This window comes from Taudactylus pleione, unplaced genomic scaffold, assembly GCF_031769625.1.
Source record: "Taudactylus pleione unplaced genomic scaffold, aTauple2 ptg000707l, whole genome shotgun sequence".
Classification (NCBI taxonomy): Eukaryota; Metazoa; Chordata; class Amphibia; order Anura; family Myobatrachidae; genus Taudactylus; species Taudactylus pleione.
The window spans coordinates 2,750,197-2,771,948 of NW_028285109.1; the positions used below are offsets into that span (position 1 = coordinate 2,750,197).

The following is a 21,752-nucleotide window of genomic DNA, read 5'->3' on the forward strand; positions in this document are numbered from 1 at the left end:
TGCCTTTACCCGGATCTGGGTCGGCTGTCTTTGACGGCGTGGCTCTTGAGACAGCCGTCTTGAGGTCTAGGGGTTTCTCCAGTTCAGTGATTGGTACCATGCTTAGGGCACGCAAGCCTGCCTCCGCGCGGATTTACCACAGGGTGTGGCGCACTTATTTTCAGTGGTGTGAATCCAGAAACTATGATCCGCAGGTGTTCCGGGTTTCCAGAATCTTGGAATTTCTTCAATCGGGTTTGGACCTCGGCTTACGCCTGGCCTCTCTGAAGGTTCATGTGTCTGCTTTGTCCGTGTGGTTTCAGCGACGGATTGCTACACTGCCAGATGTTTACACCTTTTTCCAAGGTGTTCTCAGGATCCAGCCTCCCTTCGTGCCTCCGGTGGCTCCGTGGGACTTGACGGTGGTTCTGAGGGTCTTGCAGGGTCCTCCTTTTGAGCCGCTTGAGTCGGTGGAGCTCAAGTGGCTGACGTTTAAGACCATTTTTCTCCTGGCAATTGCTTCGGCCAGGAGGGTTTCAGAATTGGGGGCGCTTTCCTGTCGCCCTCCTTTTCTGATTTTTCACCAGGACAGGGCAGTGCTCCACACGCGTCCTGAGTTTTTGCCCAAAGTGGTTTCAAAGTTCCACATTAATCAGGAACTTGTTGTGCCAGCTTTTCAGTCACCTGATCTTTCTGCTGGTGAGGCTTCCTTGGATGTGGTCCGGGCACTTAGAATCTATGTGGACCGGACTGCTTCGGTTAGGAAGTCGGATTCTTTGTTTGTCCTCTTCGGTTTTCACAAGAGGGGTTGGCCTGCTAACAAGCAAACGTTAGCCCGTTGGCTTCGTTCAGTTATTTGTGAGGCTTATGCGCAGGAGGGTTTACCTGTGCCAGCCTCTGTTAAGGCTCATTCCACTCGTTCTGTGGGTCCCTCTTGGGCTGCTAGACGTGGCGCCTCCGCTGTTCAGCTGTGTAAGGCGGCTACTTTGTCTTCAATTCAGACGTTTTTGAGGTTTTATGCGTTTGACACCTTCGCCTCTCAGGATGCATCCTTTGGGCGTCGGGTACTCCTTTCAGCACAGGAGCGTCCCCGCCCTTAGTTGAACTGCTTTGGCACATCCCCAAGGTCAACCCTGTGGACCCCCTATGGACCCTGAAGTAGAAAACAAGAGATATGGTAAGAACTTACCTTTGTTATCTCTGTTTCTACGAAGTCCATAGGGTCCACAGGGCGCCCGCCCTGACGCACCTGGCTTCAAATGGGCTGTGTGGCTGGTCACCGGTTTTCCGTCTCCCATTTCTGTGAGTATGGTTTCTTGTGTGTTCCAGTCTTCCTTCTCTCTGTTTAGTCTCCTCCTCCGGCCTTAGCTGCTTACCAACTGAGGTGCCTGTGGCCGGGGCGGGGTATAGAGGAGGACGGACCCAAGTGCATCCTGGGAGCAGCAAAGCTTTAACTGCGTGGTGCCCGTGGATCCAGATCCAGCTATACCCCAAGGTCAACCCTGTGGACCCTATGGACTTCGTAGAAACAGAGATAACAAAGGTAAGTTCTTACCATATCTCTTGTTATTTCTATAAAGGAGACCGTCCCAAAAAGATTATGTAAAACAAAAGTTGGGAAACAAGCGCCTCATAGTATATTATTTAAATAAATAATTTCAGGTGAAGGGTAATAAATATGCATACCATATATAATATCAAATCATGCACGTAATGATTTTGCCTAGTCCAGAGGTCGTGGAAGAATAATATATCCCTTGCCTCCACTTCCCTCTGGATATGTGGTAGTCTATTACCTGTGACTCTCCCTTTGCTCAAACTAACTTCATACCTGGATTTCAGGCATAAAGTTATTTTGAGCAAAGGGAGAGTCACATGTAATAGACTACCACATATCCAGAGGGAAGTGGAGGCAAGGGATATATTAATCTTCCAGGACCTCTGGACGAAGCGAATCATTACGTGCATGATATGATATTATATATGGTACGTATATTTATTACCCTTCACCTGAATCTATTTATTTAAATAATACACTATGAATATATATATATATATATATATATATATATAATTTCTACTTCAGGGTCCATAGGGGGTCCACAGGGTTGACCTTGGGGTATAGGTTGGGAACCAAATCCGGGCACCACGCAGTTAAAGCTTTTAGCTCCCAGGATGCACTTGGTCCACTCTCCCTATAACCCCACCCCCAAGCCAGAGGCACCTCAGTTTAAGTTGGTGCCCGGCCGGAGTCGGGTCACCGTTAGCGCAGGGGGAGCTGATTAGCAGCCCCTAAGCTTATTTTATTTTTTTAGGGACAAAGTTTTTTCATGGACTTTGGACTCTTCAGAGCGGCAGCGTCGGACTGTCCATAGGACGTCTAAGCTGCCGCTCCGTCACCCCGCTGGCGCTGAGACGCCAGTACAGATCTGGGGATCTCAGCGGGACCCCAGAGTCTGTACTAGCCGGACTCTGCGGGCGCCCAGGACTGCTGCCGGATCCACGGGGAGCAGGTAAGGTCGCGGATCACCGCTTGCGGTGATCCGTGCATTTCAAATGCAGTCCTGTGCCTCCGGTCTCAGGGGACAGACCGGAGGCGCCGGCAGTGGCGGCGGGCCCCCCATACCCCGTGTGTCCACTAGACCACCAGGGACTTAACGATCGGTGCAGGGAGCCGGCGTCCCGGGGGTTAATAGCCGGCCAGGGGAGGCAGCCTTCCCTGTTACAGCGGCTCCTCCCCTCAGCTCAGCGCGCCTTTCAGTATCCATAGTCTGGCGTCGCTGAGCTGCTTCCTCCGCGGGCCACGCTTCCTCTGAGGTCTCCAGCGGCCATTTTATCTCTGTGGTGCAGCAGAAATCTCTCAGGATGGCAGTTGGTCCAGTCCCCCTGCGTACCTCACCATCAGGTCAGTGTACACAGCGCTGTAGCCTTCCCAGACACTGAATCTGGGCAGTTGAATGCAGTGTAATAGTGCAGTATATTATATGACATGTTTATGTATATATGTATATATCTGCATTGTATGTGACTTATGCTAGTGCTGACTGTACTTTATTCTCTCACCTGTCAGTGTATATCTATCCCTTTTCTTTATCTGCCCTAATACAGCTGTACTTAGGGTGGTTCTGAGACCTCACATTTATATACTTGTTAATATTTGTGTGGTTTGTCACATACTGTTGCGTGCTGCACGTTGCCATATTTTAGATGGAACTGTGTGTTGCATACGCTGAAAATGGGTCCCTGCAGCTAAATTTTTGGCATCAGTCAGGACCAGTATAGTGCTGCTTAATATTTCCGCCAAGATTGGTCAGATATGTCTGACCAGGAGATAGAGCGTTATACTGCACCCATTTTTACTATCCTGCAAGTCATGTGCTGCAGGTGTTAGTGCCGAGGATTTGACTCATAAAGGGTTCTGTATGTGGCGTCATCTGGTGCCGGCCTCTTTCACGACCCCCTTGGGCGGTTTGTTTTCTCGGGATCCTCTCAATTGCGGATCGCCGGGCGGGCCCCATTGTTGTACCTCACTTGGGGTTACTTCACCATACTGCCCTTTTCATCTCAGGGGTATCTCGCAGCTTCTTGCACTCTTTCCCTGTGACACAGACTACTGCTCCCTGCAGGGGTTTTTCGCAGTATATGAATTCCCCCTGGTGCCACAATAGTCTGTCATTCCCCTTGCAGGGATTACCACAACAGCCACCCTGGGTGGATGTCGTTTTCTACGAAACGCTAATTGGCGTGGTTGACGCCCTGTGGTTACTTCCCAGTTGGCTCTGCCGTGAACTGGGTACTGTTCGGGGCTCTTTCCCTCTTACACGGGGGGAAGCCTATTTCAGGTATTATTATCCCTGCTTTAGGGCTGGTAGCAGGTCCATTCTGGTTAGAGTGAATGTTGACCTGCACCTGTATCATACACCCTCAGTATTGCGTGCCTTCGGGTTACCTGTTGCTGACTAGCGGGTGGATCGCATAGCGGGACTCTGGCTGTTGCCAGATAGGAGGTGTTACAACAGTGTTTGGCCTCCTGTCCCAAATTCCCTGAGGGTCATCACGAGCCCCTCCTGGGGGGGATGGGCGTGTTACTCGTCTGATTACAGACGTTACTACGCCTCCCATTCCTGCGTGGTCGGATTCTTCGGATCCGTAGGTGGTAACTCTGCCTGAAATCAGTATACTTGCTTTCAGGAGTTGTTACCCATCCTACCATGGCTATAGCATGGTTGGTTAATACTATTGCATATTGGGTTGATGCATTTGTAACGTTTTTTCCCCTCCAACACGTCGGGGGTTCAAATGTATTTGGTCGCTCACGTAATATATGCTGTTGTCATAGGTGGAAATGCCTATATTGGATACCAGTCTCCTAACTTTCAGAGTTCCGGCTGCGACTGTATCCTCCGTAATACCCTATGGCTGCGCTCTGGGAATGCAGAGGTGCAGATACCATCTTTAGGGTTGATATTGTTTGGTCCTGACCTTGACAAGATTGTAGTAACATTGGCAGTATTACTAACGACAAGTTTACCGCTTTCAGCTATGCCCACTACAAGGCCTCAGACTAAGTCTGTTAAGTCTTTTTTGTCCTCTGGGTCAGCCTAAAGGTCTGTTTCTTCGTAGACTGTCGGCCGATATATCCAGTACCGAGCAGGCCTGGACTGCCAGCCGATCCTGCTTCTGAACCTACGGATATCTCTTCAGTCTGACGGGACAGGCCTACAACTGGGAGATACCGATTTTCTCAGTTCGCCCGGTATTGGTGTCAAGTTGCCGCGGCTACGTGGGTAGGAGGGTACGCCCTCTTTACAAGGGCCTTACAGATCCAGAAAGCTATGCAGTTGTTGCGGTAAGCGGAGCTCATTAGGCCATCCCCACTATCTCAGTGAGGGACTGGTTGTTCTGTTTTCTTTCTGGTGCGGTGGCTGAATGGTCCTCTTTGGCCTATTCTCTGTCTCAATTCCTGAACCAGTTCCTAAAGCTACCTGGGCTCAGGAGGAAATCCCTATGCTCCATCATACGATGTTTGGAACCTGGGGACTTTAGGGTATCACTGGATATACAGGACGCGTGCCTACGGGTACTTACAGAGATCTTTCCTCAGCATGGGCTGAGGTTTGCTGTATCACAGCAACACTTACAATTTTTCGGGCTCTGCCTGTTGGGACTGTCCTCAGCCCCACAGGGGTTTACCAGCGTTTTGGATTTTCTGACAGTTCTTCTGTTCAGTATATCCCAATGCTCCTGTACCTGGACGGCCTCCTGCTCTTAGCGGGATCACCGGGGTACTTTACGGCCAGGTCAGGATGACTGTGGCTTCTTCAGGGTGCAGACGTTTAATCAACGGGGAAAAAGTCCTCCCTGCATCCCTCTCTGGGTATTCTTCATCTAGGATCCCTGCTGGATTCTCAGAATCTGAGAATTCTTCTGGCGTAAGACGGAATCTCCTCTCTTCCATTAGGAGTACATGGTTGTCTGCGCAGTCGACAGATGTCTTTACACTCTGGGATGCATGGTGGAATGGGCTCAGTTCCATTCCAGGCCTTTCCATAATTGGCTCATCTCCAGATGGAATGAGTTTTTTCTGTCGGATAACTGTTCAAACGATGATGCTCTCTCCGGAGGCAAGTCGGTCCCTGTCCGGGTGGCTATGGCCATCTCGTCCAGGGTTTTCTTTGCTAGGGACAGTGTCTGGATCGAATCCTTTTCAGTGCAGTTGGACGTCTGTCGATTCCACCCTGTCAATTAACTTACTCTGGCATAACTCTTGTTTCCCGGTGAACCTGAAAAGGTTCAGTCCGACAGGGTCAGGACAGTGGCTTCCTTTTTAGCAACACTGTTCGTTGGGTGGCAATGACAGGTATGTCACATATTCGGACATAGTCCGAGGGTCTCCTCCCGACCATCTCGGCAGCGTTCATTTCAGGAGCTCTCCATTGGGAAGCGGGAGTCCTCAGCCGTCACGACGTGCATCCCGGGGACTAGTCTCTTCCCCAAGAGAGGTTTCATCTCCTGGTGAGCAGGGGGGGCCCCCCTGAGGTGACCCTCATGGCCTTCTGACTTTATCACACTATGGTGTTACAGTTCAGCTCTGGGGATTCTGAAGCAAACTTCAGCGACTCTTTGTCGGTGAAGTGGTCCTTCCACTTTGTGTACCTGTGTTCTCCGGTCTCCCTTCTTCCTCGAGGTCTTTGGAAGTGTTTTCAATCGAGACGGAGATGCTTTCCTGCTGGTGGCTCCTGATTGTCCCAGATGTCAGGGGTACTTGGATCTTCGGAGTCTCTACATCGATACTCCATCCCTGATGCTTCACTGCCCGGACCTGTTGTCTCAGGGTCCTTGGTTTTGCCTTGGACCTGGGTCGTTTGTCTTTGACTGTGTCCTTACAGTGGTCTTACGGCTTCCCTGGCTTTGTCATCGTTGGAATGATTAGAGCACATGGATCAGCTTTTGCTGGGACCTACCACAAACTGTGGCAGCCATAAATCTTATGGTATTGTACCTGTCGATACAATCCTCCGGTGTCCAGGATTTCCAGATATTCTGGCATTCCTTCCGGCTGGCTTGGGTTTCACACTTGGCCTGGTCTTCCTGACAGTGCGGATCTCTACACTGTCAGTATGGTTAAGATATGGAATTGCTTCACTCTGGTATCCAGTTCATCCTTTGGAGTGTTTTCTTGATTATGCCTCCATTTGTCCTCCCTAGGGACTCCTTGGGAGTAAGTAGTGGTTCTTCGTTACCTCCGGGGACAGTCAATGGAACCGCTGGTTGTGATAGCCATTACATGGTCTATTGCTTAGGCTCTCTCTTTCTCTCAGGGTGTTTATATCAACCAGGAGAGTGTCTGAATTGGGAGCGTTCTCATGTGGCTCCCTCTTCTGGAGGGCATCATGTCAGGGTGGGAGTTGCTCTCGCCCTGTGTTTCTTCTTAGTGGTTTTCAGGTTCCATATTATTCTGGAACTTATGGTACGGCCATTCTGTCCCCAGTCCTCTCGGCTGGTGTGGCCTCATTGACTGTGGTCTGGCCTCTTTGGATTTATGTGATCCGTTCAGGTTCCTTACGGAAATCGGACTCCTTATTGGTGGTCTGAGATTTCTGGTTTTCACAGGAAAGGATGGCCGGCCTATAACCAAATGTTGGCTTGGATGGCCTCGTAGGTCTTCCTCAGGGGCCTACCCATGGGTAGGTCTTCCTGTTGTTGATGCTTGTTTTTTCTCGGGCCATGTGACCCTCGTGTGCGGCTCGCTGTGGCGCCTCGGCTGTTTTGCCTTACTAGGTGGCCACGTGGTCTTCTGTCCACACCTTTTTAAGGTTCTAGGCATTGGTTTCCTTTGCCTCTCAGGATGCTTCCTTTTTGGCGACGGATTCTCCTCTCAGCACAGGAGCGTCCCCACCCTTGGTTGAACTGCTTTGGGACATCCCCAAGGTCAACCCTGTGGACCCCCTATGGACCCTGAAGTAGAAAACAAGAGATATGGTAAGAACTTACCTTTGTTATCTCTGTTTCTACGAAGTCCATAGGGTCCACAGGGCGCCCGCCCTGACGCACCTGGCTTCATATGGGCTGTGTGGCTGGTCACCGGTTTTCCGTCTCCCATTTCGGTGAGTATGGTTATTGAGTGTTCCAGTTTTCTCTCTCTTTTTCTCTCCTCCTCCGGCCTTTGGCTACTTACAAACTGAGGTGCCTCTGGCTTGGGGGTGGGGTTATAGGGAGAGTGGACCCAGTGCATCCTGGGAGCTAAAAGCTTTAACTGCGTGGTGCCCGGATTTGGTTCCCAACCTATACCCCAAGGTCAACCCTGTGGACCCTATGGACTTCGTAGAAACAGAGATAACAAAGGTAAGTTCTTACCATATCTCTTGTTATATATATACACACACATATACACACACACATATACTACTGTGCAAAGGTTTTAGGCAGGTGTGGAAGAAATGCTGCAGTGTGAGAGTGCTTTCAAAAATAACTTTTTAAAAGTGTTAATAGTTTGCATTTTGTTAATTGATAAAATATAAAGTGAATGAACAGGAGAGAAATCAAAATCAAATCAATATTTGGTGTGACCACCCTTTGCCTCCAAAACAGCATCAACTCTTCTAGGTACACTTGCACAATGTCAGGGATATTGTAGAATTCTAGTCAGGTATATGATTACCAAACAGGTGTTAATGATCATCATATTCATATGTAGGTTGAAACATTGTCATTAACTGAAACAGATACAGCTGTGTAGAAGGCTTAAAATTGGGGGAGGAATGGCAAAACGCAACTACAAAGGTGAGGTTGTGGAAGACCGTTTCATGTCACAGGTCATACACCATGGCAAGACTGAGCACAGCAACAAGACACAAGGTAGTTATACTGCATCAGGAAGGTCTCTCCTAGGAAAACATTTCAAAGCCGACTGGGGTTTCAAGATGTGCTGTGCAAGCTCTTTTGAAGAAGCATAAAGAAACGGGACAGCAGACATAGTGGTCGGCCAAGGAAACTTAGGGCCTGATTCAGACCCACTCGCGAGCGGCTGTCCGCTCGCAAGTGGGTCGATGTTATGCACTGAGCATGCGCACGACGGAGGGAGCTCCGTCGTGCGCATGCGCCAGACGCGACGAGCGAAGGAAAGTCCTTCGCTCGTTGTGTCCGATCAAAGGGGGCGTGCTGTCAATGTTGATTGACAGCACGCCTCCTTTGGTGGGCGTGCCGGGGGCGTGCCTCCCTGACGGGGGCGTTCCCACGGGAACGCCTCCCGTCAGAAGCCGGCCCACTGACATCACTAGTGATGTCAGTGGGAGTGATTTTGGCTCTGATAGAGCCAAAATCACTCCGGAGCTTGCGGTTGAAAACCTCAACCGCAGGCTCCGGCTCGCAAATTCGATGGTCGCGATGGTCTCGACCATCGCGGCCATCACAAAGCACGCTCGTATAGCCTGTGGGTGGTGACCCACAGCTATACGAGCGTCCAGGAGGACGCTCCATGAAAATGGAGCCCGGCCCTCATTCAGAGCGTGCGCTCTGCTCAGAGCGTACGGCTCTGAATGAGGGCCTTAGTGCATTAGATGAAAGACACATCATGCTTACTTCCCTTTGAAATCAGAAGAAGTCCAACAGTTCCATCAGCTCTGAACTGGGAGAAACCCGTGGGACCCAGGTACACCCATCTACTGTTCGAAGAAGTCTGGCCAGAAGTATTCTTCATGGAAGAATTGTGGCCAAAAATCCATACCTTCGACGTGGAAACAAGGCCATGTGACTCAACTATGCACGAAAACATAGGAACTGGTGTGCAGAAAAATTGCAGCAGGTGCTCTAGACTGATGAGTCAAAATATTTGGCTGTAACAGAAGGCCGTTTTTGTGCTGAAGGACTGGAGAGCGGTACAATAATGAGTGTCTGTAGGCAGCAGTGAAGCATGGTGGAGGTTCTTTGCAAGTTTGGGGCTGCATTTCAGCAAATGGAGTTGGGGATTTGGTCAGGATTAATGGTGTCCTCAAAGCTGAGAAATACAGGCAGGTACTTATCCATCATATGCAATACCATCAGGGAGGCGTCTGATTGGCTCCAAATTTATTCTGCAGCAGGACAACAACCCCAAATATACAGCCAATGTCATTAAGAACTATCTACAGCGTAAAGAAGAACAGGGAGTCCTGGAAGTGTTGATATGGCCCCCACAGAGTCCTGATCTCAACATCATCGAGTCTGTCTGGGATTACATGAAGAGACAGAAGGATTTCAGCAAGCCTACATCCACAAAGGATCTGTGGTTAGTTCTCCAAGATGTTTGGAACAACCTCCCTGCCGCAAGTGTACATAGAAAAATTTATGCTGTTTTGAAGGCAAAGGGTGGTCACACCAAATATTGATTAGATTTAGATTTCTCTTCTGTTCATTCACTTTGCATTTTGGTAATTGATAAAAATAGGATTTTTAGTACTCCCTATTAAATCTGTTTCTCTTAATCCATCTGTGGGAGTGTGTTCCCTCTGTCTCTTATTCTCTGTGTTCACTTTCTCTCTTGTTTGAGTGATGTTCTTGTTCAGTGTGTAGATGTAGAGAGGGAAGAGGCAGCCTACAAGCAAGTTTTAAGTTTCCACTTGTGCCTGCTTCTGGGACAGCGCCCTCTACAGCTCATGGTCATTCAGTGTCCCCCAGATGGATTAAGGGATACGGATTTAACCAGGGAGTAACAAAAATCCTATTATGCTTTCAAATTGTCTTGTCATTGCTTATATGTCTCTAATTAGGTACACAATAGTATTGCTATATTATAATCTCAATAAATGTATCATTACATACAAGAAATCACTGCATTCCCAGCTGTCAGTTATTACTCCATCATGGATGTAGCAATTGCAACTTAATGAGTTTATGGCTGTGTTTAAAATGGTATAAAATATACAAAATATGTTGATTTCCAATATATCTCCTTCCTGTCTCTCAGGCCGAATATTGTGTATGTAGCCAGTAATCATTTTGTGTGGAGGTTGGTTCCGGTTTCCATTGCAACTCAGATACAGCAACTACTCCAGGACAAGCAGTTTGAACTTGCGTTGCAGCTGGCAGTGAGTAATGGGGACCGGCTCCTCCCAACTTCTTAAATAAATTATTTTTTTGTTTTGTTTTATGTAATATGTTTAATGTTTTGTAATGAATTTTATGTCACAGAAGATGAAAGATGATGCAGATGGTGAGAAGCGACAGCAGATCAACCATATTCAGAACTTGTACGCCTTCAACCTGTTTTGCCAAAAAAGATTTGATGAGTCCATGCATGTGTTTGCCAAGCTCGGCACCGGTAAGATGGCATCCACCTCACCATGCTGACTGCTGGGAAAGGGAGAATCTTGGCATAACTGTATCACTACTTGAGTGGAATTGCTTAGACCAGGACAAGCTCTCTAGGGTAACATACAGTGGCGGCTGTGAGTAGGTGCAGGAATCCTACAAGTGATGTCGCCATTGCATCCAAATTCTATTCCTGCTGCCCATCACTTTGCAGTAATTTGTGTAGTGTTCTATGGACACATTTCTTTATTGCAAACAATGTGTCAGTTTGCTTTCTGGACACTGTAATCCTGGTCTGGCTGGGAGTGGAAGTAGGGGGGTAGAATAAAGTTACCTGGAGCTTGGGTGATTCTTATGTTCATGTTAATTTTACTTAATTTTAATAAACTGTCATAATTAAAAGTAAATCTTAAACCTAAAGAAGGGTATGTTTTAAATTTAGGCTTAAACTTAAAGAAGGAAATGCCATTTTATTTTATCTACGTTTTACAGATCCTACCCATGTTATCGGGATGTACCCGGATTTGCTGCCTTCTGACTACAAAAAACAACTTCAGTACCCTAATCCAGTACCTTTGCTATCGGGAGCAGAACTGGAAAAAGCTAATTTAGCCCTTATAGATTACCTGACCCAGGTGAGAAGGTTGGTCCATAGGTGCTCTAGAAAACCCACGTGTAGGGTTACAGTTTAGGGGCAGACTAGATGGGCCAAGTGGCTCTTATCTTCCGTTAAATTCTATGTTTCTCCTTTCAGAAACTGAAAATACAAATCTAGATTAGATTAATTTCCTTGCTGGGCTTCATGTTTTACAGCAATTGTTTCACCATTCTACTTTGTAGAATTACCTTATGTACTTTTTTTCTGTGGTCCTATAACTTGAGAATGTGTTAATTTACTTGTATAATATGCTTGTCCAGGTGATATTGCATTATATACATGGTCATTCAACATTCTTCCACACATTATCCTACACAGTATCAGATGGTGCACCTTAGCTTTATCTTAAAAACAAAAAATGCTGCAATCTGAACTTCCATACTTTGAAGACAAATAAAGAACTGGATATTACTAATAAGCAAATATATTCACAGGTTTTATCACATGTACACATGTTTATAACATGTACATAATGAACAGTAAGTCACTATATGTATTGGTATTCATGAATATTGTATCTTAAATCCACTCAAGAAACAATGTTAGGGAGGTTCAAGCTAGGACTAGACCTGAGAACCTATTTCTGCGTTGGGAAAGCTATAATAAATAGATTATTGTATGTATGTAAATTAAAAGTATCGGTTCAGCTGTTACATTTCTTCTTTAGGGTCCATAGGGCTCCACAGAGAGACCTTGTGGGGGAGGGGGGTGTAGGTGGTGTTTGAGGACCGGGCACCATGCAGCTAAAGCTTTCAGCTTCCACGATGCATCGGCCCATCCCCCTATACCCCGCCCCCGAGCCAGAGGCACCTTAGTTTCGTAGGAGCACGGCCGGAGTCGGGTCACCATTATGCAGTATGCTGCTTAGGCAGCCCAAATAGCTTTTATTTTTATGATTTCATTCATTTGTAGTCCTTTATCTGCTGAGCCGGCAGCAGCAGATTGTCTGCAGGACGTCTGGGCTGCCGTTCCGCCACCCCTACGGGTGTCGCAACGCCAGCTGTGGCTGTGGATTTCGGCGGGCATCCCAGGGACCCTGCTAGTCGGCCCTGTGGACGAACCCAGTCTGAATCCCTGACACAAGGGGACAGGTAACGCGGGTCACCGCTCGTGTTGACCTGCGGATTGGCAGTCTTACCTCCGGTCTCGGGACAGACCGGAGGTGCTGAGAGTGAACACAGGCTTTGTCCACAGTGATCCACTAGATCACCAGGGTACATATGGAGTGGGAATCCACCGCCCTGGTGGTTAATAATCAGCATGGGGAGGTCAGCTTTCCCCATTAAAGCGGGCCCTCAGCTCAGGGTGCCATTCCCCTGAGGTTTCGCTTCCCTGAGCTGCTCTCCTCCTCCGACCACGCCCCCTCAGAGGTCTCCGGCGGCCATTTTCTCCAGATTCAGCCACAGCTCTCTCAGGGAAACGCTGGGTCCGGTCCCCATACATACCTCACTCTGGAGTCAGGTTATGTAGCGCTGTATCCTACCAGATGTTGAGTCTCTGACCACAGACTCTGCATAGTTGATTGTAGTGCCATTCTGTAGTTATATTGTATTTCTGCATTGTATGTGACTTATGCTAGCGCTACCTGTCTGTATATTTCTCTATACTGTCAGCATACATCTTTCCCTTTTTTTCCTTACTTTGCCCATAATACAGGTGTATTCAGGGTTTTCCTGTGCCTCACATCTCTTGTATTTGTGAGGGTTGTCACTAACGATATTAAAATTAACCTCTATATACCCCTGCCTGTACCTTCTAAAATCCTTCCTATAAACCTCTAAGGATGACGCTAAGTTGCGTATGCAGTCATACAATAAATAGAGACTCCAGACTCAGAACATGTGGTTCCGAAGCACAAAGTATTATTCAAGTAAAAGTACAGTCAGTTACACGCTGCGATCTGTGTACAATTTAGCGCAAAGGAATTATACAGACCCAAGTACAGTATACATACGCAGCGCCTCTGGACCAGATCCCGGCCTTCAGAAAGAAAACCTCCGTCAATCAGCATTCAGCAAGAAGACTAAAGACCCAGTGTTTGAGCACACATGTTTATACCCCCCCAGAATAGACAGGATAATAGAGAAGTTTCTTGCTTATGCCATTGGTTCCCAGGGGAGAAGCATATGTCACAGTGCATTTAACAGGCTGGTTCAAATAGACTCGCCCAGCCTCTAACAACTGAGGGTCTTTTCCCTCCCGCCTCCCCATGCTGCATCCTAACAGTTGTTCCTAAAATATACATTTTGTTGCTCGTAGTTTCTGCGGTTCATAAGTTGGGAATGCATGATGCGATCTCCACACCGATAGTACCGGAATTCTGTTGAAAGAGTACGCATCAGTTCGAAACCAAACACTGCTGTCTTAACATGTATAGAACCTTAGTTATCAAATATCATTATTTCTCAGCATTTAAACTAACTGAACCAAATGAAATCATATACTTTAAAGCTTATTAAACCTTATCTGTGAATATATAATGTGTGAGTATTCGGGGTTTGATATAAAGACGTATTAATGTGTGTATGAGGAAGGGTACACTTAACTCTCACTAAGTGAACATCTTAGCAGTGTAACATGCTGAGCCAGATAGTTCCACATGCCCACTCTGTCAGCAGTCCCCCCCCCACCTGTCCCAGGCTTCAAAAGAAAATCTCTTTATTCTCCCAGTCTCTTGTGTGAAATGCAAATAGCCCAGCTACAAGAGACAGACCTAAGACGACACTCTAGTCTTTGAAATCATGTCATTGCAGGAAGCCTGCTAATGTAAGGTGTGTATTCTAGCCGGACCACCTGTAGTGAGAGCAGACACTGTCCAGGAAGCTTATCTACACAAGCTAGTTGTCACTTGGCCACTTGCTCTATTCAGCTAATGCAATTTTGGCATACTGTAAAGTCATTTCTGAAATATATATCCTTTATAATACGTAAAGTAATGAAATGGGCTTTTGGTGAATCGCCGTAACCTATGGCGATGGGCACAGATGCATGGGCATGATGCTAATAGTATTATCACCACATGTACTAAAGTGTGAGTTTATCTAAAATGGCGCTTAGGTGGCCATTTCGCAAAATGGCGTCTTGCGGCCAGTCGCAAGATGGTGTCGCTGCGATTCAATTTTAAACTGATCTTGTCTCAGCCAATAATCCAGTTTTGACATCACATACAGTTGGTTACTGTACTGTGCCATATTGTGATGTGTGCTCCTGCAGCTTGCCCTAGCATAAGACAGGATCAGTATATTGCATTCCTATTTGTATTCTACATACCTGGTGGTTGCATTATACCATATTGTGTGCTATATTACTCTGCATCTATGTCTAGCAAGGGCAAGAGTAGCAAGCAGCTGCACCCATACTACTATCATGCAAATTATGTGCTGCAGGCTTAAGTGAGGAGGATTTGATACATGATGGGTTATGTGCTAGGTGTTGTACTCCACCAGCTCAATCAGACCCCCTGGGCTTCCTTTTCTCATGTGCTGGTTACTATTTGGAACCGCCCAGTGGTCCCGGCTGTAATTCCGCCTATGGGGTTGCCACAACAGGCTGTAATCCCCCCTCTGGGGTTGCCACAACAGGTTCAGGCTATACAGGTACCTCCTGTTCCCCCTCCATGGGTAGACGTACTCTCTAGCTCAGTACAGAGTCTGGTGGCTACCTCCTACAACCTTTCAAACTGTGCAAGGTGAGATGCCCCTACCCAGTAAAACTTCTTGGTGTCCTGTAATATCCTCACAGTCCACGCAGCTCTCTCAGATTCTGAGGTGTCATCTGAGGAGGCAGAAGATGCTGATCTCGCGAACATTGACTCCCCTCCGGGGGAGGAAGAGAGTCAGTCAAAAATGAATATTCCTGCTTTGGTGCGAGCTGTTAGATCCATCTTACTAATAGAAGATGACGAACCAGTCCCTAAATCAAAGCACCCACTGTTTAAATGACAGAAAGTGGCTTCAGCAGAATTCCCTCTATCTGATCAACTAGCTGAACACATGGCAGCAGCCTGGCAGACGCCTGGTAGGCAGTTTCAGCCCCAAAAACATCTGACCTTTTGTTATCCATTTCCTGCGGCTCATTCTTCAAAATGGGAGACTCCCCCCTGCAGTGGATTCCCATGTTACGCGATTAATTAAGAGCGCTACATTGCCTATTCCTCCAGTATCCTCTCTGAAGGACCCTACGCATATAAAGGTTGAAACTTTCCTTAAATCGATGTACTCTCTTTCAGGGGCTGTTGCTCATCTGACCATGGCTATTGCATGGGTGGCTAAAGCTATAGAGAGCTGGGCTGACGCACTTGAAGACTCTTTTTTTCCCTCAGACGCATCTAGGTACCAGATGTCTTTCATAGCTCACATACGAGATGCAGCTGCCTATATTGGAGAAGCAACATTGGATGCTAGTCTCCTAGCCTCTAGAGTCTCAGCCACAGCGGTGTCTGCCTGCCCTACCCTGTGGCTACGCTCAGTGAAGGCCGAAGCGGATTCTAAGAAGGACTTAAAGTATTGCCCTACAACGGGGAGATCTTGTTTGGCCCAGACCTTGACAAGATTGTAACCACATTGGCGGCATCAAAAACTGCATTTCTGCCTTCAGCGACTACTACTACAATGCCTCAGACTACATCTTTTAGGTTCTTTCGTCCTAAAGGTCAGTCCTTTCCTAGGCAGTCGGGTTCCGCTAGGGCCGCCAAGCCCAGGACCAAGCAGGCCTGGACCACCAGACGCCCTGCTTCAAAATCTGAGGACAAGCCCTCAGTTTGACAGGACAGGCCTCCCCCTGGGGGACTCCAGAGTAGGAGGCCGACTTCTTCAGTTTGCCCAGTGCTGGTGTCAAACCACCGTGGATGCTTGGGTAAGAGAAGTGGTATGGGTCCAGAACCATGTCTCTGTAGAGACTTGAATGTTATGTATTTATTGTTATAATTTTTGCAATAAATTGTTTTGCATTAACTAGTGTGGTCACTTGATCAAACTAGCGCTCCACACCATTTTTTTCTATTGTCTTGTATAGAAGGTGCAGAACCTTCATGTGTGAGCTGCTCTATTTATTCAAGGGGTTATTTCCTGGATATCAGCGCACCTTGTTGTTAGTTCTAGGGCTTGCTATCAAACTGATTTGCCTCAGGTTCCATAGGTGGGGTATAGGGGAGAGGCCCAGAACATCCTGGGAGCTGAAAGCTTTAACTGTTTTCGTGTCCAGTCCTAACTACCACCTACACCCCAAGGTATCTCTGTGGACCCTATGGACTTCGAAGAAAGAGAGTTAACAAAGGTGTTTTACCATAACTCTCATTATCGCCGCCCATTCTATTATCTGGACTCCCTCCTTTTACGCTTTGTTACAGTTTTTTTTTTTACAATCCTCATTGGTTTTACTCTGCACTCTAGACCTGAACTTTGGGGCTTTATTAGACACAACTAATGGGCTATAGAAGGAGGGATGGGAGGTTGCTTTTTGGGGTCAGTTTCAAGTGCCCAAGCTCTTTGTCACCACACTGTCTAGCCAAAGGTAATCCAGTAGCGACTTGGGGGACAACCCGGCTAGGAGAAAATAGTTTAACGTAAGTACTGTACAAAGATCCCATATTCATAAATACAGGCTAGTTTTAAAATGTTTGTACATAGCTCACATATCACTAATTGTTATTCAAATTGCAAGATACAAATAGAGATTTGATGATTAATAATGTTGTCCATTTTCCTTTAATTTATTTGGTATAATTTGTGTGATATTCTTACTCTTGATGAACTGACAGAAAAGAAGTCACTTGGTAAAGAAGCTGAATGACACTGATTACCACTCCACCACCTCCCCCCTAATGGAAGGGACTCCGACTATTAAGTCCAAGAAGAAACTTCTTCAGATTATAGACACCACTCTGCTTAAGTGTTTTCTGCACGTAAGTCACACTACACTGACCCCTCTGTACTCTTCATTTGTTCCAGACTGTGAACATTTTTTTCCATATCTTTCCACAAAGCATGTGCCCTATAATTTGATGAAACCTGCAGTTTCCTTAAATGAAGCAGCAGTGCTTGTCCACATGATTATTAGCTCACATAAATGCTCAGTTTTTCAATAATGCTCTTTTCTTCTCCTTATACTGTTTTTTTTATTTATTTTTTTATTTTCTCTATTCAGCTATTTTTAATGCAGGTCTTATTTTGCTCTGCACTTTAAATTATTTTACTGTTATCCCTCAGCCACAGCTGGGGATACCAGTGGGTGCTGTAGCTGGGGTGAGATTTGCATAGATGTGGTTTTGTATTGTGTTTTTGTTGTTTTTTTTTTTTTTGCACTTGGTTCTGTGTTTCACTAGGGACAGCACAATATATTAGGCAGTCCGTATTCCCTGCACGATCAGGTGTGCGACCACCCTACATATCGTTCCCCCGCTGCATCCAGTGGCATGTCGTCAGCTGCCGGATATTCTGACCTGCTGTGCATACACAGCAGATTAGAAGATGCGACGAATGACGCATGGGAGCCCGTACATACTGAGCGATGTGGCTAATCTAAAATTCCGATCCGCATCGGAACAATATATCATCCAATATGTACGCAGCTGTACAGTTAGTGTTGAAGACATTACAGCAATCATTTTTTTAACCACTTGAAACAGCTTCTCACTAGGAAAATTATTTTTCTTTTGGTTGATTCCAATGCTAAAAGAGTATGAGGCTGTTCTTTGTACATAAATTTGTACAAAAAAAGCATACATTTTAAATTTTTTGTCTTGTTTGCAACCCTGTTGCATGAACACCATGTATCACTGAGGGCTAAATTTTTACATATGAAAACTTATGTTGTCTATCATCCTACCAAATTTCATTGGAAATCTGAGATGGGTTGAAAAATTACTTTTTTTTGTGATGGTTTTGCATGGAATGACCCTAAATATGTTGCCAGTACTGTTGATATCACAATATTGGATGATCTCTGTTTCTTATACTAGGAGTAGGTATGTGTCCAAACAGACAATTGCTAGATGGATCATGGCTTTGATTTGCCATGCTTACATTGTGGTATGAATGTCTGACCCTCACCCATTTTACCATATGAGTAAGCACATTTCAGGCTGTGCGGCAATGTGCTTCTGTTGAGCAGCTCAATCCACACTTTTACCGAATATTAAAGATCAAATAATCTTGTGACTGTAGATGCCAGTTTGGATGGAAGGTGTTGCATTCAACAGCTCTGTGAATATACCCCCCCACCCCACCCAATGGATGCAGCTTTGGGACATCCGTAAGAATGTGTCCCACATAGCTTGCAAGAGAAAATAGTATTTCTCCTTCATCCACTAGGGGACACTGGAGTTCAAGACAGTGGGGTATAGACGGTGGTAGAGTAGAGCCTGGCACTTTAAATAATTTAGAAGTGTGACTGGCTCCTCCCCCTCTATGCCCCATCAGCCCCAGTTTTTAGAATGTGCCCGAGAGAGCCGGTCGCACATCAGGCTGTCTTCAGCCTTTCTCATATAATTATATTTTAAGCTTTTATTACAAGCACTGAGGACAGGCAGGCTGCTTACTGTGGCAGTCTGCCTGCTACGTGGGAGCCGCCGGGAGGGCACCACACGGCTACTGCAGTCTGTGTCCGGTGACCCTGAGGGGGGACTTTAAACAGAGTCATCGGACTCCATGAGGACCCGCCGCAACTGAAACCGATTCGTGTCCGGGTTTCCTCATTTGCCTCCCAGCCCAGCAACCCGGCCGCAGCAGTCCGTAAGTATATCCCACTACTCCTGACTAGCTGGAGTGGTGGGCCAAAACGCTGGGCTCAGGGACAGCGCACACTGCATGGCTGTCACACACGGCTCCTTCCCCCTGCCAGTGAAAGTGGTAGTGTCGGAGCTGCTGACTAGACCTGCCACTGCACTCGACAGTCAGCGTCCGGGTCTCTGGCTTATTCCTAGCCATCCCTCTCCTATTAACGAGGGGATGGAGTCGGGCTCGTGCTCTAATCCCTCATCTGAGAGCAGCGCGGTCTGCCGGTCCGTTAGCGCTGCTGCGCAGACATACTCTGCATCAGTCCCCCCGTGAAGGGACCTCAGAGGTACCTGGGAGGGCATCCTGCCGCGTCTAGAGCAGGCAGCAGCAGCCCCCCCATTATTAAAATGGCGGCCGGGAGGAAGGTTGTCTTCCCTACATTACTACCAGCCCACTTTTTCCTAGTAAGTGGGCAGAGGCGAGCTTCACAGTGCACGCGCGCGCGCACACACTGATAGCCGGGATTTTAGGGAAGAGCGCGTCATGCATAATAGCTGCGCCATCTGTACCACTGTCTGCCGCTGGTTAAAGATGCAGTGCAGTGCAGACCAGCGCCTGAATGAGCGCGGCTGCCTCCTAACTCCTGCAACAGGGTTAATTAGCGTGGGTATCCTACGCGACTCCTTCCTTCTCCCACGCTGGGAGTGCTGCTAGCACAAAAGTAGAGGTAGGAGTATAGTGCTAGCTACAAATAAGTATCAGCGCAGGGCTCGGATCTCTCCACGGCTTTTGCTGTGTGGAGTTTGTGTGTTCTCCCGGTGCAGGCAGCACTGTCTTTGCTTAGGCTGGTCTTAAAAATTAGCAACGCTCCTCATCTAAATCTCAGGAGGAGATGCCACGTCCCGCAGCTCCTGGCTGGGCTGAGCAGGCTTCCCTGTTAGCTATAACATAGGGCTAATAGCCTTACGTTATACCAGCACAATGCGGCTCCCAGATGCAGTGCTGTATGACCATCACACTCCTGTCACAGCAGGACAGGCTAGCAGCGCTGTGCTGACTGGAGTGTAGCAGTTTGCACACGCACAGCGCGGTATTCATGAACAAACAGCGCCCCCTGTTTCCCTTTTAATGACTGTAGTTACTACTGCACACAAGCATGATAGCTCAGTGCACTACCTGCAGCAGGGAGTGCTTTAGCGTGGGTCTCTTACGCCTACCACACTGGGTGTGCTTCAGCGCAGGGACGCCCTGTCCTTGTATGACAGGAGTTTAGTGCTAGCTACAGTGGATAGCTGGTTGCTAGCTGTATGGGAACTAGCCCAATTCCCTTTTGCACCATAACACCACGTTAGGCGGTTCTGAAAGAGGCCAGTTCAGTCGATGCATCACAGCTAGAAGCGAGGGGTTGACGAGACAGTCCCGCCAATGCAGCGCCGCTTGGCAGGCTTCCCTTCGTTCTATAACAAAGGGCGCCTAGCTTAATCTAATGGCTTGGTATCTTAGCCTGTGAAGTATCATAGCCTCATGGTGTACTAGCTCTACTGTTCTGGTGCTGCTGCCAGAACTTATGGTTATAGCATACCCTTCACCCAGGGTTAGCACATTTTGGCGTCCCATCCCCAGGCTTATGCCTCACATGGGCTCGCCTTAAAGAGGGCAGTATCTTCCCATGCATATATGTGGCAGCACATATACTACATTATAGGCTGGTCTTAAAACCTTTCACCAGCTTTCTGTGCTTACCTTAGAAGGTATGCATATGTGCATCTATTTATTTCTCATGTGTTCCCTTCGGCAGCACATACAGGAAGAGGTTAGTAACGTGGCATTACTGCCTCACAATACTGAGGTAGTCTTTTTGATTCCCACTTCGAAAAATGGGTTAATCTGGCGCTAAAATGGCTCACCTGCTAAGGCGAGTACACCTGTAACAGAAGGGTCCCAGGATCGAAACCAGTCTGGGACAGCACGCAGCTAACATATCCTGCCCCTGCGCAGTAGCAGAGTGACGGCCACACGCGGTACATGAGCAGTCCCCCTGCGTGGGGGTAAGCCACATGTATGGTATGTATATGTGTGTGTGTGTGTATATGTATATATATATATATATATATATATATATATATAATATGTATATTGTATTTTATACTAGCCCTGCAGTAGAACATATACATGCTGGAGTGAATTTTGTCCTTGGGCTCAGTTCCTTCCATGGCTTTAATTTTTGCTCATGTTCTAATTTTACAATATTATCGTCACCTACTAAATTTGTATGTAGGTATGCGTATGCATATGTTAATATCGCTTCTTATCCTTACCATAAGAGCAGGGGTAGGATCTGTTCTTATCATTTTTATGTCTGATACCTAGCATATTGATAGAAGGCTGCAATTGGAGGCTGGACTCCTGATGCGGTAGATGGTACAATAACTCCGCTTAACACGATCTCTCCCGGGGGATTGGGTTGCGTGTATATACATGTATATGTGTAGGAGGCCTATACTTCCACAAGCATTAGGTTACCTATAATACCACGCATGGGAAGCCGCCTGGGATTACCAGAAGCTGTAGGCTATATCCATACATATTATATGGTGGCTCTATAATCTAAA

General features: G+C 47.1%; 1 protein-coding gene across 1 annotated transcript in view; it reads left to right on the forward strand.

Annotated features, from left to right (window-relative positions):
* VPS39 (VPS39 subunit of HOPS complex) overlaps nt 1–21,752 on the forward strand; it is a 109,894-nt gene that overhangs the window by 27,331 nt on the left and 60,811 nt on the right. The window contains exons 10-13 of the mRNA XM_088456590.1: nt 10,424–10,544; nt 10,648–10,777; nt 11,260–11,402; nt 17,184–17,327. Coding sequence (XP_088312716.1) covers nt 10,424–10,544; nt 10,648–10,777; nt 11,260–11,402; nt 17,184–17,327 — 538 coding nt within the window. The remainder of the gene's footprint in view (nt 1–10,423; nt 10,545–10,647; nt 10,778–11,259; nt 11,403–17,183; nt 17,328–21,752) is intronic.